The following is a 16,119-nucleotide window of genomic DNA, read 5'->3' as shown; positions in this document are numbered from 1 at the left end:
CCAATAAGACATTTTCTCACCTTTCCTCTTATCCACTTTCCTGATATTAGTTACCCATATGTAAATATATATGTACGTGTGGGTATGTGCATATATGTACTAAGGGACGTAGAGAGCTATTTAAGGATTTCACTAGAGTCCAACTGAATGGTACTAAAGTCATGGAGTATGAATTGTTAATAGTGTTGTGTTTAAGCTGTTGTCTAAACAATTCATCATAAGTTGAAAATATCAAACACTTAATTCTTGTGTTTAAAAGCTTTATAAGGCTGGGTGCTATGACACACACCTGTAATCTCAGCAGCTTGGGAGGCTGAGACAGGAGAATGGAAGGTTCAAGCCACCTTCAGCAATTTATAGCAAGACCCTCAGCAACTTAGTGAGACCCTACCTGCAAATTAAAAACTAAAAAGGGCTGGTGATGTGGTTCAGTAGTAAAGTGCCCCTGGGTTCAATCCCTGGTACAATAAAAAGAAGGGAAAAAAAGCTTTATAAGGAGGCTAATATTTAAGCAGTATTTATTTTAAATGTATATTTTCTATTTTGAATGCTTTAAATATATAGCTCCTGTTTTCTCTAGTTTGATACATTATGTTGAAAAAAATATATATTTTCACTTAAATAAGGGAGACTGCATTGCAGAATAAAATGATCTATATTAAAGAGAAATTTTTAAAACCTGATGCATCTTTACATTCATAGTCAATATCTCATCTCCTGCTGTTAAAAATATCACATTCTTGTTGAGATTATTCCAGGGTTTTCAAACTTGAAACCTTTCTACTGATTATCTATCCATACTGGATGTCCATCCATATCAAAAATGGAACTGATATCGTGTGCTTGTATGAATATGTAACAACAAATCCCACCATTATGCACAACTATATTGCAGCAATAGAAAATATAGAATAAATTTTAAAATTTTAAAAATGGAACTGAATGCAAAATAAGATTCAATAATGCTAAGTGCAACATCTGAAATTTCTAATAATTGAAAGAAATACAGAGCAAGATGACTGTCTTGTCTTATACATAGAAGTGTGAGAGGTTCTTGGCAAAATGACATAGTACTTATGCTGTGAACTTCTATCTTTTGTCACTAGTGTTCAGTAGAATCTATTGCAATGTTTCACTTTGTAGATTAAATTAAGTGCTCATAACAAAAAGATACCTCTCTTTCTCATCACAATTCATCAAACTTATAGCAGGCTGATGGTCAAAAATGTCCTTGCTGCATGTATTTCTCCCTTTCTCTTTTCATTGTAAAATCCAATATCAAATGATGGGAGGAATAATTTCCTTCCTGACCAGTAAACCTCTCCCAAACCCTTTGAAAAAATACACAAAATACAAAAATCAAGAAAGCAGATACTACACTGGAGACCCACAAACATATTAGCCTTACCTCAGACTGAAGGTTAGACTGTTCAGTAGACTTGCTGTTCTTTCAGACACACAAACTGTACAATCCTGGGCTACCTGACCCTCATGAAGTGCTAGGAACTTGAAAAACCAGCCTCCCGTGTTTCCACAATCTATTTACACATTGAACACACCCAGTAGCATAGAGTAATGTTTATCTGTGGTGGACAGCTTTTCCAAGACGCATGCAGTATCTGCACAGCTGAGCAGGGATCAGGAGGGGAAAGGTAATCAATTTCATCTTCTAAAGCGCATTTAAGAGGTTTTCTGACATGATATACTTTTTCCACTAGTGCTTTGAAGGTGATTCATTCATTCTTTTAACAGACTTTTCAACACCCGGAAAACTCTATGCTTAAAGGATCTGAGAAAAATATATGAAATAATAACAACTAACACCTTATGTGCTATATACAGTTGTAAATGCTTTGCATATGATCTCCTAAAACTCCCCACATTTATTAGGTATGTACTAATATTATTATTTCCACATAATGAATGAACAAACAATAGTCTACTCATTGTCACCCAATTAGTAAATGGTAGAACCAGAAGATACGCCCAGGTATTCCATGGATGTGTTTTTGTTGTTGTTGTTGTTGTTTTAGTTTTCGTGGTGCTGAGGATCGAACCCGGGCTGCACGCATGCCAGGGGAGCGCGCTACCGCTTGAGCCACATCCCCAGCCCCGCCCAGGTACTCCAATGTGGTAGTAGTCCACTATTTAACCGTTGCATTGCACTGAGCATTACGTAATAAATAAGGCTCTTTGGGGGCATGTGTTGCACTGCATCTTGAGTTGAAGAAAGTGAAGTTTTTAGAAAATTATTTTCCTAAGATGATTTATAGTACCACAGTCACGTCTATTTTTAGCAACCGTGGGAATCCCAAAGAAGGGGCATAGTCATTACTTTTAAGACTTCTGCAAAGTCTTGGCTGGATGTCCAGGATATTAACAAGGTATTTTCAAGGTCATTTTATTCTTGTTGCACCAAAGCTCCAACATTCCCCAACACTGGCTAACTAGTAATAACTTTATTCCTCTTTCAAACCTGTAGCAGACATGTGTGGCCCTCAGCCCTCAGCCAAAGACTCCTGAAAAACCTCCAAGTGGATTTGTGGAGTTGTTTTGTTTGTTTGTTTGGTTAGTTGGTTTTGATTTTGTGGTGGTGGTGGTGTTTTTTTCTTTTTGATACTAGAGATTGAATTCAGGGGCACTTAACCACTGAGCCACATTCCCAGCCCTATTTTGTATTTTATTTAGACACAGGGTCTCACTGAGTTGCTTAGGGCCTCGCCATTGCTGAGGCTGGCTTTGAACTCACGATTCTCCTGCCTCAGCCTCCCAAGTTGCTAGGATTACAGGCCCGCGCCACCACACCTGGCCAAAGTTGTTATTTTAAACCATAAAGTTTTGGGTGATCTGTTATGAAGGTGGAACTGCAGGATAGACCCATAAAAGAAATGAAATATTGAACATCACGTGGTATTTTCTTCGATAAAAATGTATGAACGTACCATAAAAGGGACAAAGGAGAGGAAGGTCAATTTTAACCTGGGTATGCCCTTGAGTCTGTGCATGTGTGCGCATGCGTGAAATGACCTCCGGGTTCCATCAATGTGTCATGGAAGAGATGGGGGCTGGAAGAGGCTCCTTCCTACCTTAGCCTCCCAAGCCCCTGGGATTACAGGCATGCACCACGGAGGGATTTGTGAAGATCTTGCTCTGTATAGCAACTTCCTTTCTAATGCCCTGTCTTGCAAATCCCAGCTTTTTCAGGTCTATTGAACTCCAGTGTCTGCCTTCTTAGTTCAGCAGGACCACTGTACTGTGTTCTGCCTGGAATCCAGCTCACTTCCTTGAATTCATTATAACATTTTCCCAGGCAGAGCTCTAGTGTGATGGCTGAGCTACCTTGTAAGTTTCCTCTGAAATCACTGCATTGTCCTTCCTGTTGTACAATGCCTGAAAAACAGGTCATATATTTTCCCCCAATCTTTTAGTTGTTTATACACAGGAGCTCATCCAATGCCAGTTACTCCATCATAGTCACAGTGAAAGTCTCTCAGAGGGATTCACTATTGACTAAAGTGTCACCAAAAACCTCATTCATCCTGCCAAGCCTTATACAGTTTTTCACAATTCTAACCCCTCTCTGAACATGATCACATGTTCCATGCAACAGGAAGGTGATGGGAAACCAGGAGAAACAAGAAAATTTAGTTTGCATCCTGTATCCTTAGCAAGTTCCCTTACAAACAGATGTTGAGACAAGGATTAGTTAAAAGCTTATTTGGGAAGTGTATTAGTTTCTAGTTGCTTCTATAATAAATTTCCACAGTGTCAGTTGTTTAAAACAACACACATTTATTGTCTTGTGGTTCTGGAAGTCAGAAGTTGAAAATCATTTCACTAAGTTGAAGTCTGGTTGTTAACAGGGCTGCACCCTTCAGAGGCTCAAGGGGAGAATCTTATTTGCTTCTGTTTTCAGTTCCTTGAGTGATAGTCCTTGTATTTCGTATCTTGTGGCCCTTCCTCCATCTTCAAAGACAATTACATAGCATGCAAGTTCATTAGTCACATTATCTTCTTCAGTGTCAAATCTTCCCTACCTTCCTCATAAGGATACCTGTGGTTCATTTAGGGCTCGGCCATTTAATCCAAGATGATCTCCTCATATCAAAAGCCTTCCCTTTATCATATCTACAGTGTTTTTTTTTTTTTTTTGCCACATAAGGTAACATTAACAGGGTTAGGGGTTAGAAATTAGATGCCTTTCAGGGCCATTATCCAGTCTAGCAAAGTCCATTCTGGCTCCCAGCAATTCATATCCAATGCACATGCAAAATATATTCACCCCTTTCTATCAATTCCAAAAATCTCAACCAAGTTTAGTAGTAATCCGAAGTCCAAAATGTCATGATTTAATCAGGTATGAGTGAGACTTAGATGTAATACAACCTGAGACAAAATTATTTTCCATCTGTGGACCTGTTAAACTAGAAAACAAGTTGTATACTCTGAAATAGAATGGTGGGGCAGGTATATGATAAAAGTTATAGATAGCCTGATTCCAAAAGGGAGAAAAAAGTAAAAAGTAGAGTCAGTGGCCCCAAGCAATTCTGAAACCCAACTAACAAGTTCTATTAGGTTTTAAGCCCTGAAAATCATCCTCTGTGGCTTAAAGCTCTGCCTTCTGGGCCTACAGTTCAAACTTTGGGACAGAGGCTCCATCCTAAGGCCTTTGCTTTGATCTCTGGACATAGTTTAATATTATTGATTAATATTCTTGTCCCTGCTCTATGGATTCTCCTTTAAAATGGTTACAACATCTTTTAGTTATCTCATGAATTAAATAAAACCTTTTAACATGTGTTCATTTCATACCTATAATGAGTATCATGATTTAACCCTGTTCTAAAAATTGTCTTTTAATCATTTCAGATGTCAAACCAAATGCCTGATATATTCACCTACCATATCCAAGCAAATTTCTTTTTTAAAAAAATATCTTTATTTCATTTTTATATGGTGCTGAGGATCAAACCCAGTGCCTCATGCATGCCAGGCAAGCACACTACCACTTGAGCCACATCCCCAGCCCCTCCAAGCAAATTTCAATGACAAATACACTTTGTGCATGGTTTAAACATATATATATTTCTCGGCTCTTTCAGTGGAATCCAGATCACCTAAAGAATATCATTGACTCTATTTTTTTAGTTTTAATTTTAAGTTTAAATAAACTTAGTGTTTGTTTTATTTTAGATACATTTATAACCCACAAATTGTTCTCCAATGTTGGTAGAATGGATGAGAATTTCATTTTAGGGTCTGATGATTTTGAGATCTCTCTAAATGAATTCATGGCTTACAGAGACCTAATCTCTGTTGGGTGAAAAACAATAGAAAATATGGTTTTCCAGTCTTTTTGTTTGTTGTTTGTTTTTGAGCTCAAATCAATTAAGAATCTTGTATCCTTTGGGAAAAGAATTTTTTAAAATATCTAAACCAGTGTTTTCTCTTTTGGTGCTTACTTTTGACTATGCCTAAAATTGTAGAACTAGAGTTACAAGCTCTTCATATATATGTATGTGTGTGTGTGTGTATGATTATATATGTGTGTGTGTGTAAATATATATATTTATACACATATCTATATGTATATATATGTATGTGTGTGTATATATATATATATATATATATATATATAATCTCCAAATATATATAACCAGAAATGTGTATGTATGTATGTGTGTGTGTGTGTGTGTGTGTGTATATATATATAACCAGAAGTGTATATATCCTATGGGTTCTGTTTCTCTGGAGAACCCTAATACAGATTTTATGAAAATAATAATGTCTTCCCTAATTTATCAATACTAAGTGTAATGCAATCACATATTTTTATGTTTCTTGGGTGTATTTTTCCTAAAATTATACAGTTTTACTAATAAAATGATCTAGAATTGTTTCTACAACAAGTTTAAGATGTGAATATCATAAATTTGCTTAAACAATTTGAATTCTTTTTCGAGCATTCAACGAATGTCTTCATCACTTAAAAGTTGAAACACTGCAGGAATTTAGAACTTTTAAAAATGAAAAGGACTCAGGAGGCTGAGGCAGGAGGACTTTGAGTTCAAAGTCAGCCTCATCAATTTAGTAAGACCTTGTTTCAAAATAAAAAATAAAAAGGGCTGGGGATGTGGCCCAGTGGTTAAGCACTCCTAGGTTCAATCCCCAGTATCAATAAATAAATAAATAGGATTGTGAATGTAGCTCAGTGCTAGAGCATTCCTGGGTTCAATCCTGAGTACCCTCCACCCCTTGGCAAAAATCAAACCAAACAAACAAAAACTCAAAGAAATGCATGTAGCTGAATGAAACTGAGTTAGATATATTCATGAGCTATCTGAGAAAAATCACAAACAGTACACAATTATCTACCTCTAGTTTTCTCCATGAAATAGAAGTTGCTTGGCTTAAATGTTATAATTTGTATGTGTTAATGAAATTCTACTAAGGAGTCTCCAGATAAGGTTTATGTTTTACTAAGAGAAAAAGTAAAATTTTTCTGTTCTGAAGCAAAATGGCTTTTTGTCCCACAAGAGGAAAGAGACTGGCAAAAGACAAAATTGAGCAGGTATCAAAAGATTTGGAAAGTTCACAGAACAGAATTTGAAAAAGAGTACAAATTTGTATTAAAATTGTCAAAGCTGACTCAATTTTCATTAGCTAATGCATAAATTTTCAAAAACAGCTTGTGATTTCTTTAGAATTAAGTATCATTTTGGATCTTGAATTCAACCTAAAAATTTGATTTGCTCTGGAAAAAGACTAAGTTTTATTAGAGAATGGATTTGATTTTAATAATATATTGTACAAGATAACTTTGCAAATGTATTCATTTCCTACATTGCTTAAGTAAATTGCTAAAACCTTGGTGGCTTAAAAAGCACACAAATTTATACACTGATACTCCTGGATGTCAGGGAGTCCAACCTCAGTTTCTATAGGTTATTTTCTTTACAATCTGCCCCCAAAGTACAGATTACATATTGCAGTAGAATGACTTGCAACACATTCTCACTTTAATATGCCCCAGATTACTATCTTTAAATGAAAGAAAATAAGTTACTACTTTAGTGTTTATTTAAATATTTATTGCAGTACCACTTTGAGAAACAGATAACTGAGCTACAACCATGCACATTCTCAGGTTTTTACAATCCTACTTAAATCCTGGCAATTTTATTTTTATCTTTCCCTAACAGAATCTTAAAATGAAAAATAAAATAATGCATTGAAATATATTTTTCACTCAAGACATCTTTTAAAATTTCCCATCAGTCCTTGTAAAATAACAAAAATTTACTGTCCATTGATGATGATACTTCTGAGTTGTACAAGGAAAAAAAAATTTCTAATCCAAAGAGGTTATCAGTCTGCATTGTGTTAAATTTTTTTTAAATTTACCTTATTTATGGTTGACACATACCAATTGTACATATTCCTGGGGTACAATGTGCTACTTGATATGTGTAAACATTGTGTTATGTTAAAATTAGGGGAGGGAAAATATTATTAACAGAAATATTTTAGAAAGTCTGTCTTGTAAGGGAAGAATCTATATAAGTGTTAGAATCTCACTGTCAATTTTATGTTTTTATTTATCAGAGTCCTGGAAGGACTTTCCCTCATATTATTCAATAACACTATAGTGTTATAAAGCATAATTTCAGTTTTTATTTCTAAATGTTTGGTTGCAATCTGACTATTTTAGTTTGCATCTAGCATTTTCTAGGTCATTACTTTTCAACTAAAGAAGCATATCAAATTTATCTCTGGAGGCTCATTCAAATACAGAGGCTTAGCACTCATCCATACTTAACAGAAAATAGGCTAAATCATTTTGTTTATAGATACTTTGACAAAAACTCTTTGTGGCTTTATATTCTTCTCCTTTTCTCCTTATATTCTTCAGTTATATTATTATTGTTGTTATCCCACAGAATTTTTACTTGTGGCAATTAAATATTATTTTACCTGGAATAAGTGCACCACAAGCATTTTACACTTCTGTCAACTCCAGAGAGTTTTTGATATACATTGATGCTTCCCTGAAATCCTACAATCAGCTGCAAGACAGAAATTTTGTCTTCAAAAAATTTGTCTTCAGCCAGGTGCAGTGGTGCACACCTGTAATTCCAGCAGCTCAGGAGGCTGAGGCAGGAGGATCACGAATTAAACAGCTTCAGCAAAAATGAGGTGTTAAGCAACTCAGCAAGACCCTGACTCTAGATAAAATACAAAATAGGGCTGGGGATGTGGCTCAGTGGTTGAGTGCTCTTGAGTTCAATTCCCAGTACCAAAAAAAAAATGTCTTCAAAAAAGTCCAGTCTCAGAATTCAAGAAAAAGGACAGGACCTCAAGTACTTCAGAGAATAGACTCTTGAACACAAGCTTCTCATGTTATCATATAACCACCTTTACGACCATGTCAGTGGATAGTTAGAATTTCCAGAAAGCTTAACTGAGAAGCTTAACATGGCAAATCGTATATCTTGAGTAGATCTTTGAAATACTTTTCAACCTCATTTTAAAACCTGGAAGGCTGATGGAAACCCAGGTAAATCAGACTGCAAGAACAGAGCGTAGTATTCTCCCTCTCCTTTCACTATTTTGACTCTTCCTGTCATGAAGACCGCCCCGCCTAGAGTTGAGTTGGTAGATTCCTTTCATCCTACATTTTAGAACTCAAATATCTCACAATCACAATATCAAACCTGCCTTCTTTGGTACATTTTGCTTTAACAGAAGAAGTTTAGAGACATTTCACCCCCAGTTATTCTAGAATATTAAGAGAAACCAATCTTTTACTTCCTTGAAGGACTTCAAAGGACAAACACTAAAAGAATATTAAATGCAGACCCTATTCACTGACTTTTGTTCTATTTAAAATCACAGTCCTAAAACAGTACAAGAAAGTAAATTGAATATTCCAATGTTATGAAAAATAATTTCAGGATTTGTCCACGGTCACAAAAGCAGTATACAAAAGTTCAGAGGTTGAGGCAGGAGGATCAAAAGTTTGAGGCCAGTCTCGGCAATTTAGCAAGACCCTATCTCAAAAGATGAAAAGGGCTGGGAATGGCCGGGTTGTGGCTCAGTGATACAGCGTTTGCCTAGCATATGTGAGGCACTGGGTTCGACCCCCAGCATCACATAAAATAAATAAATAAAAACAAATAAAATAAAAAGTGTTGTGTCCATCTACAACTGAATATACATGTATATAAAAGGTTGGGAATGTATCTCAGTGGTACAGCACCGTTGGGTTCCATCCCAGGTACCAAAAAAAGAAAAAAAAAAAGGCAGAAATCTGAGAAATACTAATACCTCAGTATTGAAGACTTGAATTCTTTTTTCCCAAAGGGGAACATTTAACACATTCTATCTCAAAGCATTTTTCTCAGGATACACTACAGGAACGAGCATCAACAACAAGTAAGATTGACTCCAACAAGTATGGGAATTGAGCAACACCATTTAGGAAACTTTATAGAAATCTGAGATTGTCACATATTTAAGTAAGTGGAATCTTCTTGTTGGGGAGAATGTACACCAGTCTGGGTGCTGTTGAACTCTAGTGATGATTCAAAGATGTCCTTTATATTAGTCATGCACAATAGGATCACATATCTGTCAACAATTGGATAGAACGAGAAACACAGAAAATACCAGTCTTATATCAGAGACAGTTTGAGGAGAATGTAACTTTATTAATTGGTTAAATAAGAATATTTCTGAACATCATGGCTTTAGATTTAACTTCCAGCAGGAATAATGAATTCAAGTAGTATTTGGAGCTGTGCAGGTACTATAAATAAGCAGAGTTAACAATGGGATACAAGAGGGAAGGGTATGGGCTACAACCAACAGAGGATAGTTTTAATGGGGCAGCAGCTAATCATTTCTGTCTGATGTGAGCCATGTACATGCCCAGGCCCTGTGATTTCCCAAGAGAAGTCACAAATTAAGATTTTCAAATTGAGATTTTTGATTTTGTTTGATTTTTTTAGCGTTTTTAAATTTAGCTCTTTAAATTATTTTTAGATTTTTATTTATTCAGTTTGTTATTTTAATTTTTATTAATTTTTTTGCAGTGGTGAGGATCAAATCCAGGGCCTCACTCTTACCAAGCGAGCATATTACCACTGTGCTACATCCCTGGCCAAAAACATGTTGATTTTTAAATGTGGATAGCCAATTAATTTTCTTTCTAAAATAACACTGTATTCCTGATGAAGCTGAATAGGAATGTGACCTGGGCACTTTGTGAATTACATAACAGTATATTGGAATTCAGTAGAAGGATTGCTCTTTTTAGAATCATCTTTTGGGAGTAAGAGAGGCCCTTTTCAAAGTTTCAGACTGTCAGATTCTGGTCATATCCTTCAGGATCTGTCACGGTGGTAAGGGGACCTGGGGCTTCAAAAGGCATCATTTCCCCAGGCAATGGCAATATTATTCTAAATTCCCCTCAAGACTTGACTCTTGGGCTCATCCATTGTCACGGATGATAATTTCTGCTGTGTTGGCCTGTGTCAGACCCTGGCAGGTCCTGACAGTGACGTGACCACAGACCTGACTGGTAGCCTCTCTTCGGTCAGGTTTTAGCATTCTCTCTCCACAGGATCCGAGCTACAGGGAAGGTTTCCTCACATCACCCACCCATTGTTCAAAAAGGCACAAGAGGCTTAAACCTGGGTGGTCTCATGCCTTCTCAAGGGCAGTAGTTCTCACTGCACCCCTTTTCTTCCCGAGTATACATTTCTTTGCACACGTGGAAGGGGCATTTGGCATGATGATTAGCATGCTGCCATGCTGGTCAGAGTCCCCATGTTTCCTGTGAACACCACAAACACAACTGAACATAATATATAAAGGGACAGTAGTGTCACTGCTGATCTTCTAAGCCCCTTGACTCTGTAGAGGGCCCACCAGCAAGGGCTCATTCAGGTTTAAACTCCAAGTGCCACCTCACACACCAGAGTGTGACTCAGACTACTCCCTGACATTGCCCATCTTAGAGGCACTCATTCTCCACAAAAGGACACAGGACTAGGAGAAACCCAGGCCCTGGACACTGAGATGTTTCACTGCAGGGAAGAGAGGGGCAATGGTGTCCCTACCATGTGATCAGCTGAAGGGGACCCTCCCACCTGCAGTCGCTGGGGAGAGGCCTGCTTGCTACTTGCATGAGCAGTGCAGGAAGAGATGAACTTGGCCAAGGAGTGCTTCATGGCTCTACGTGGAATCACAGCTTTGTGGGGTGGATGTCCTGACCATGAGGTTGCTGTAAGTGTGAGGACCTGCAGGAATTATGTGACAAGAAAGGCTTCTTGGGTTTCTACATGCACAGCGTCCAAGGAGCCCTAAGCACAACCCTGACACTGTCTCCATCTTCAGGCTGCTCCTGGGAATTAGCCAAAGGCCAAGCCAAGTGCTTCTGCTTCCACAGAGGCAGGAAGGGTGAGTCTGCACCAGGCACAGGGAGCACAGAGGAAACCAGAGCATGGCCTGCCACTGCATAAGCCCTCTTTTAAAATGAGGCAGAGTGTAAGAATATGAATAAAGAATAAATGAATTAGCATCCTCATCATTCCTGTTTCAGACATTTCCTTGTGGTTTCTCCATCCCTCCTCCATCTTTGTGTGAACACCCCATCCTATTAAGTTCATGTCAATGGTGTGCCACATTCTCCCCCCACTCCCACCACTGCCACCTTCTGACTTCAGACTTTCTCTACTGTGAAGAAAGCCTTCCCCACCTCAGTCATGGTTTTCAGCTTCTCCCCAGTTACCAGCTTCCTGCTGGGAACCCCACATGCCTGGGAAGGCCCCAGCCAACCCCCTGGCCTCCCAGGGTCCTCCTTGTTCAGGGCCCACAAGGACAGCTTCTCTGCCTCCTACCCCAGCCAGCTCCCCCACACACCAGGGAACGCACTGTCCCTATTAGAAACCGCTCCCCTGAAATCACTGATTTGAACACCTCACACTGACCCCCGCTGTCACCCCTCCAACCCTCTTTGGGATAGCCCCTCCTGGGTGCCTCACAAACCCCTCCAACTCAACATGACAGAAACTGAGAGGAGTCACATCCACAAGCTTTGACTTAAACGCTTTAATGATGATGACAACAGCACAGGCTCCCTCCTCTATGGGATTTTGGAGCTGAGTGAGACATTTGATGGAAGTCCCACCAGGGCTGGAGACCCAGGCACCATTACTTCTTACTCTTGTAGGCCTTGTCAGTTCCCAGGGATTTGGTGTTAGCCTTGAAGAGGCGGCAGAGCTGCGGGTTCTTTTCCAGCACCTTCTTCACATGATCCGGGGTGATGTGTGCCCTGCGGTTGCTCTCGGCCTTCTGAGCTGCCAGATCCAGGATGTTAGCTGTTAGGTACTCAAGGACACCAGCCAGGAAAATGGGTGTAAAAAAGCTTAGATGCTGGGCATAGTGACCTTGTCTCAGGAGGCGGTCCACACAGGTCACAGGGAACCGCAGCTCTGTTATGATGCATCTGGAGATGGTCTGCTTCTTAGTCCTGTAGTTCTGATGGTATTTTTTTCCAGCCATGATGCTTGATGGCTTCTGCTACCACAGGCTGTGCTTGATTTCTCCAGTGGCTGGGGCCTCTTGAAACATCAAAGCTTAGTCCTGCTCACTATATCAGTGTGTTCCAGTCCCTCATTGGTCAGAACCTGCCTTTGTGACACCCTACACTTTATGATATCACTGGTGTCCACTGGGCCCTGATCAGGCCTCGGTCTACAAATGCCCATAATAGGAAGTTAGTGGCCTTAGGGGACTCTCTTCTTGTGGGAATTCTAACTTTCTATTGGGCTTTAACATTCTAGTACAAATTCATGTTTCACTGAAAACATTACTCTACCTAGAGCACACTATACTAGGTTTTCTGATTATTCTAGCCTTACTTTGTCTTTATTCTTTTTCCCATCCCTTTTGAAATCTGGGTCACTGATAGACATGTTGAACATGTTGTCTGGGAGAGGTCTATCTGCCCTCTCATGTTGTAATAAAAACAATTTTGCCTCCATTTATACAGTTACTTAAATATTCATGATAAACATTTCTCCATCTGAACTCTTTTTTTTTTTTTTTTTTTTTTTTTTTTTTTTGTGCTGGGAATTGAACCCATGGCCTGGGCATGTGAGGCAAGCACTCTACCAACTGAGCTCTATCCCCCATGACAAACATTTCAATGTCTGTTTTTTGGATTCTTTTTTGAACTGCTTATAATATCTGTCAATTCCCTCGTGAGTTAAGAAGAGTCTTTCAGAATATTTCCATTTCATATCTGCACGAGTACCATGATTTTACTCTGTTTGAAAATACCGTTTAAACTGTATTTGAGGCCTACTGATATTCCCAGTAGATTCACCTAGAAACTTTAGTAACAGAGATGTATCCTCAGGCTCAGTAAGGCCCAAGAGTGTCTTTTCTTGCCTGTTCTAGGTATATCCAAAGCACAACAGAACTCTGTCAGTTTTGTTTTTTCTAGGTATAATTTCAATGTTGAATTTTTCGTTTCATTTTCCTTCCTACTCATTTTATATGTCTAGTTTTTGGTCTCAAATGGCTAATAAGTTATTCTCTTCATTGACAAAATGGTTGGAAATCTGGTTTTAGGTTCTGACCATCTGGAGATCTCTGTAAATGAGTTATAGAAATCTAGTCTTTGCTGGGTGAGACACACAGTGTATTTGGTTTGTCAGTTTTGTTATTTATCTATTTGTCTATCTAAAGGTCAGATCAATTAAGAAATGCATACCCTCTGGGACAACAATTTTTTTTTGTATCTGGACCAGGAAATTTTGCTGTTGCTTTTTTTCATTTGACCCATGATTGAATTGCAGAGCTGAAGCTATAAACTCTATTTCTCTGTGCCTCCATGTCTCTGCCATTCAGAAATATATATTTTTAAATGTCTTTATTTGTTTTAATTAGCTATACATGACAGTAGAATGCATTTATGCATTTTGATACCTCTGATTATGTATTTTAAATTTTCCTACCTCTGGATGGTTTTGACAGATTATTAAGTTTCTCAAATTCATGAAGCTCTGTTCTGATTTGCATATGTAGATATATAACTGGTTATATAAATTAAATATTTCAAAAATTCACTTTAATAAGAAAATTGAACTATAATAACTTTAAACTTGATAGATTTAAACAATATATATTCTCTCAGAAACCAGCTCACAACCATCTAAATTCAAATGCACATAATTTATGTAAGTCTTTGATAAACAAGATAGTTTAGGTTTAATGAAACAAACCTATATCTGCTCTTATTTATCAGCACTAGGTCTAATAAAACCATACATTTTTATGCTATTTAGGTGTGTTTTTCCAAAATTATGAATTTCTGCTAATCATTTAATTGGCATTACATCTTTTTGATCTTTAAGATTATGGGATGCTGGGTGTGGTGGTGCACATCTGTAATCCCAGCAACCTGAGTTGGTGGCAAAGGCAGAAAGATCACAAGGCCAGCAATTTAGTGAAACTCAGTGAATCTCTGTCTCAAAAAAAAAAAATAAGAAGGACTGGAGATCTAACTCAGTGGCAACGTGTCCCTGGGTTCAATCTCTAATACCATAATAAACAAATAAAACATTATGAGAAATATAAATTCATGTTTTATTAATTGAATCATAGTAAAGAAGTTTTATAGTATGTCACTTTAAAGATTTTTTTAATTCTAAGATTTTTAGATCATGCAAAAGCTTGGACTTTATTGTTATTACTATTATTATTTTGAGAAAAAAGGAAAAAAAGTTTATTGCTTTGCTAGCAAAGGAGAAACACGGGGGTTTTCTGTCCCAGAGGCTGTGATTCTGCCCATCAGCAGGAACAGGGGGCTTTTAAAGAGGGATTCAAAGGCTATCTTTCACGTGTTCTCTACTGGAGTTGTAATTCACTTGTTCTCTGTGAGCTGCAGCTCCACATGGCACATGGCACAGAGTAGTCATCATCCTAATCTAGCACCCTGCCAAATGCCCCTTCCAAAAGTACAAGGAAACCTATTCTCAGGAAGAAAAGAGGTCAGAGCAGGAATCAGCCCTTGGGAAGGCATGAGACCACCAAGTTTAGGCCTTTTGTGCATTCTGCAAATTGGGAGTGAAGATGGTGAGGAAGCTTTCCCTTGATTTGGGCTTGTGGAGAGGACACCACTGGTGAGCTCTCCAGTGGGAGAGATGGTGGGAGTGCCTAATAATAATGATCATAAAGAACTCAAGAGCCTCAAATTTGTCCTGAGTTAATTTGAGCTTGACCTCATAGACCTACAAATCTTCCTAATCTCCTATATTGATTGGTAAATTGATAGTTTTTCACTAATATGCTTATGAGTTACTGTCTTCCTAATTTCCAGAGACTAGCCAAAATACCAATTGCTTTTGTGCTGATTGTTTACAAAAAAGTAATGCTTTGCTGTCCTGTTTATTGTTATCTTAGCGTGATCCCTGCCCTATGTATGCTTTGTCCACCTGCCATCTGCCACTGTGGACCTCTGGACTGCTCTGTTGCTGAATACCCTTAACTGTCCCTGTCTCACCTGATAGACAGCAAGGACTTTGGGTTACTTCCCCAAATTTCACCTTCTTTTAGCAGGAAGCAGCTTAGAGATGTTGTCGCCCATTTTTCCATAGAAATGGAATGTAGAAATTGACAATGGGGAAATATAACAGTGACCCACTTTATGCTTCGAATATAGCCCTTGCTGCTCTGCCACTACCACTTGTTTTTAAAATGGACATGTTTCTTTTACTTCCTCTGTCTCTGCTCCACCCTAGTCTCTCCCCTTCCCTAATCTCAGGGGAAACAGGGTACCATTCTTCCCCACTCTAGGCAGAGCTATCTGTCCTTGAGCACACACCCACAGGAATGAAGTAATCAGACTTTGGGATGGTACCAGAAGGTCTCAGAATGACTGTCTCCCAAATGAGTGGAAATATTTAGAAAAACCGAAGATTGAGGGACTCTTATGCCTCATCTCATACATGACCAAACTGCTGCTCAGAAGGAAAAAATGAATGTCCAAGATTATGTGGCCAGAAAGTGGTGCACGGGGATCTGAAATCTGGGTCTCCTGATTCTTTT

At 38.3% G+C, this 16,119-nt stretch overlaps 1 protein-coding gene across 1 annotated transcript; it reads right to left on the bottom strand.

Moving 5' to 3' along the window:
* Window positions 1-12,216: 12,216 nt before the first annotated feature.
* LOC139703119 (histone H2A-Bbd type 1-like) lies at window positions 12,217-12,567 on the bottom strand. Its single transcript, XM_071606060.1, has one exon. The coding sequence runs from the start codon at window positions 12,565-12,567 to the stop codon at window positions 12,217-12,219; it is 351 nt and encodes a 116-aa protein (XP_071462161.1).
* Window positions 12,568-16,119: the final 3,552 nt, after the last annotated feature.

The sequence above is a fragment of the Marmota flaviventris genome, chromosome X (genome assembly GCF_047511675.1).
Source record: "Marmota flaviventris isolate mMarFla1 chromosome X, mMarFla1.hap1, whole genome shotgun sequence".
NCBI classification, from domain to species: Eukaryota; Metazoa; Chordata; class Mammalia; order Rodentia; family Sciuridae; genus Marmota; species Marmota flaviventris.
This window is presented reverse-complemented; position numbering and strand designations above follow the sequence as displayed.

Coding starts and splice junctions, on each gene's coding strand:
- LOC139703119 (XM_071606060.1), bottom strand. CDS start 12,567: ATGGCTGGAAAAAAATACCATCAGAACTACAGGACTAAGAAGCAGACC.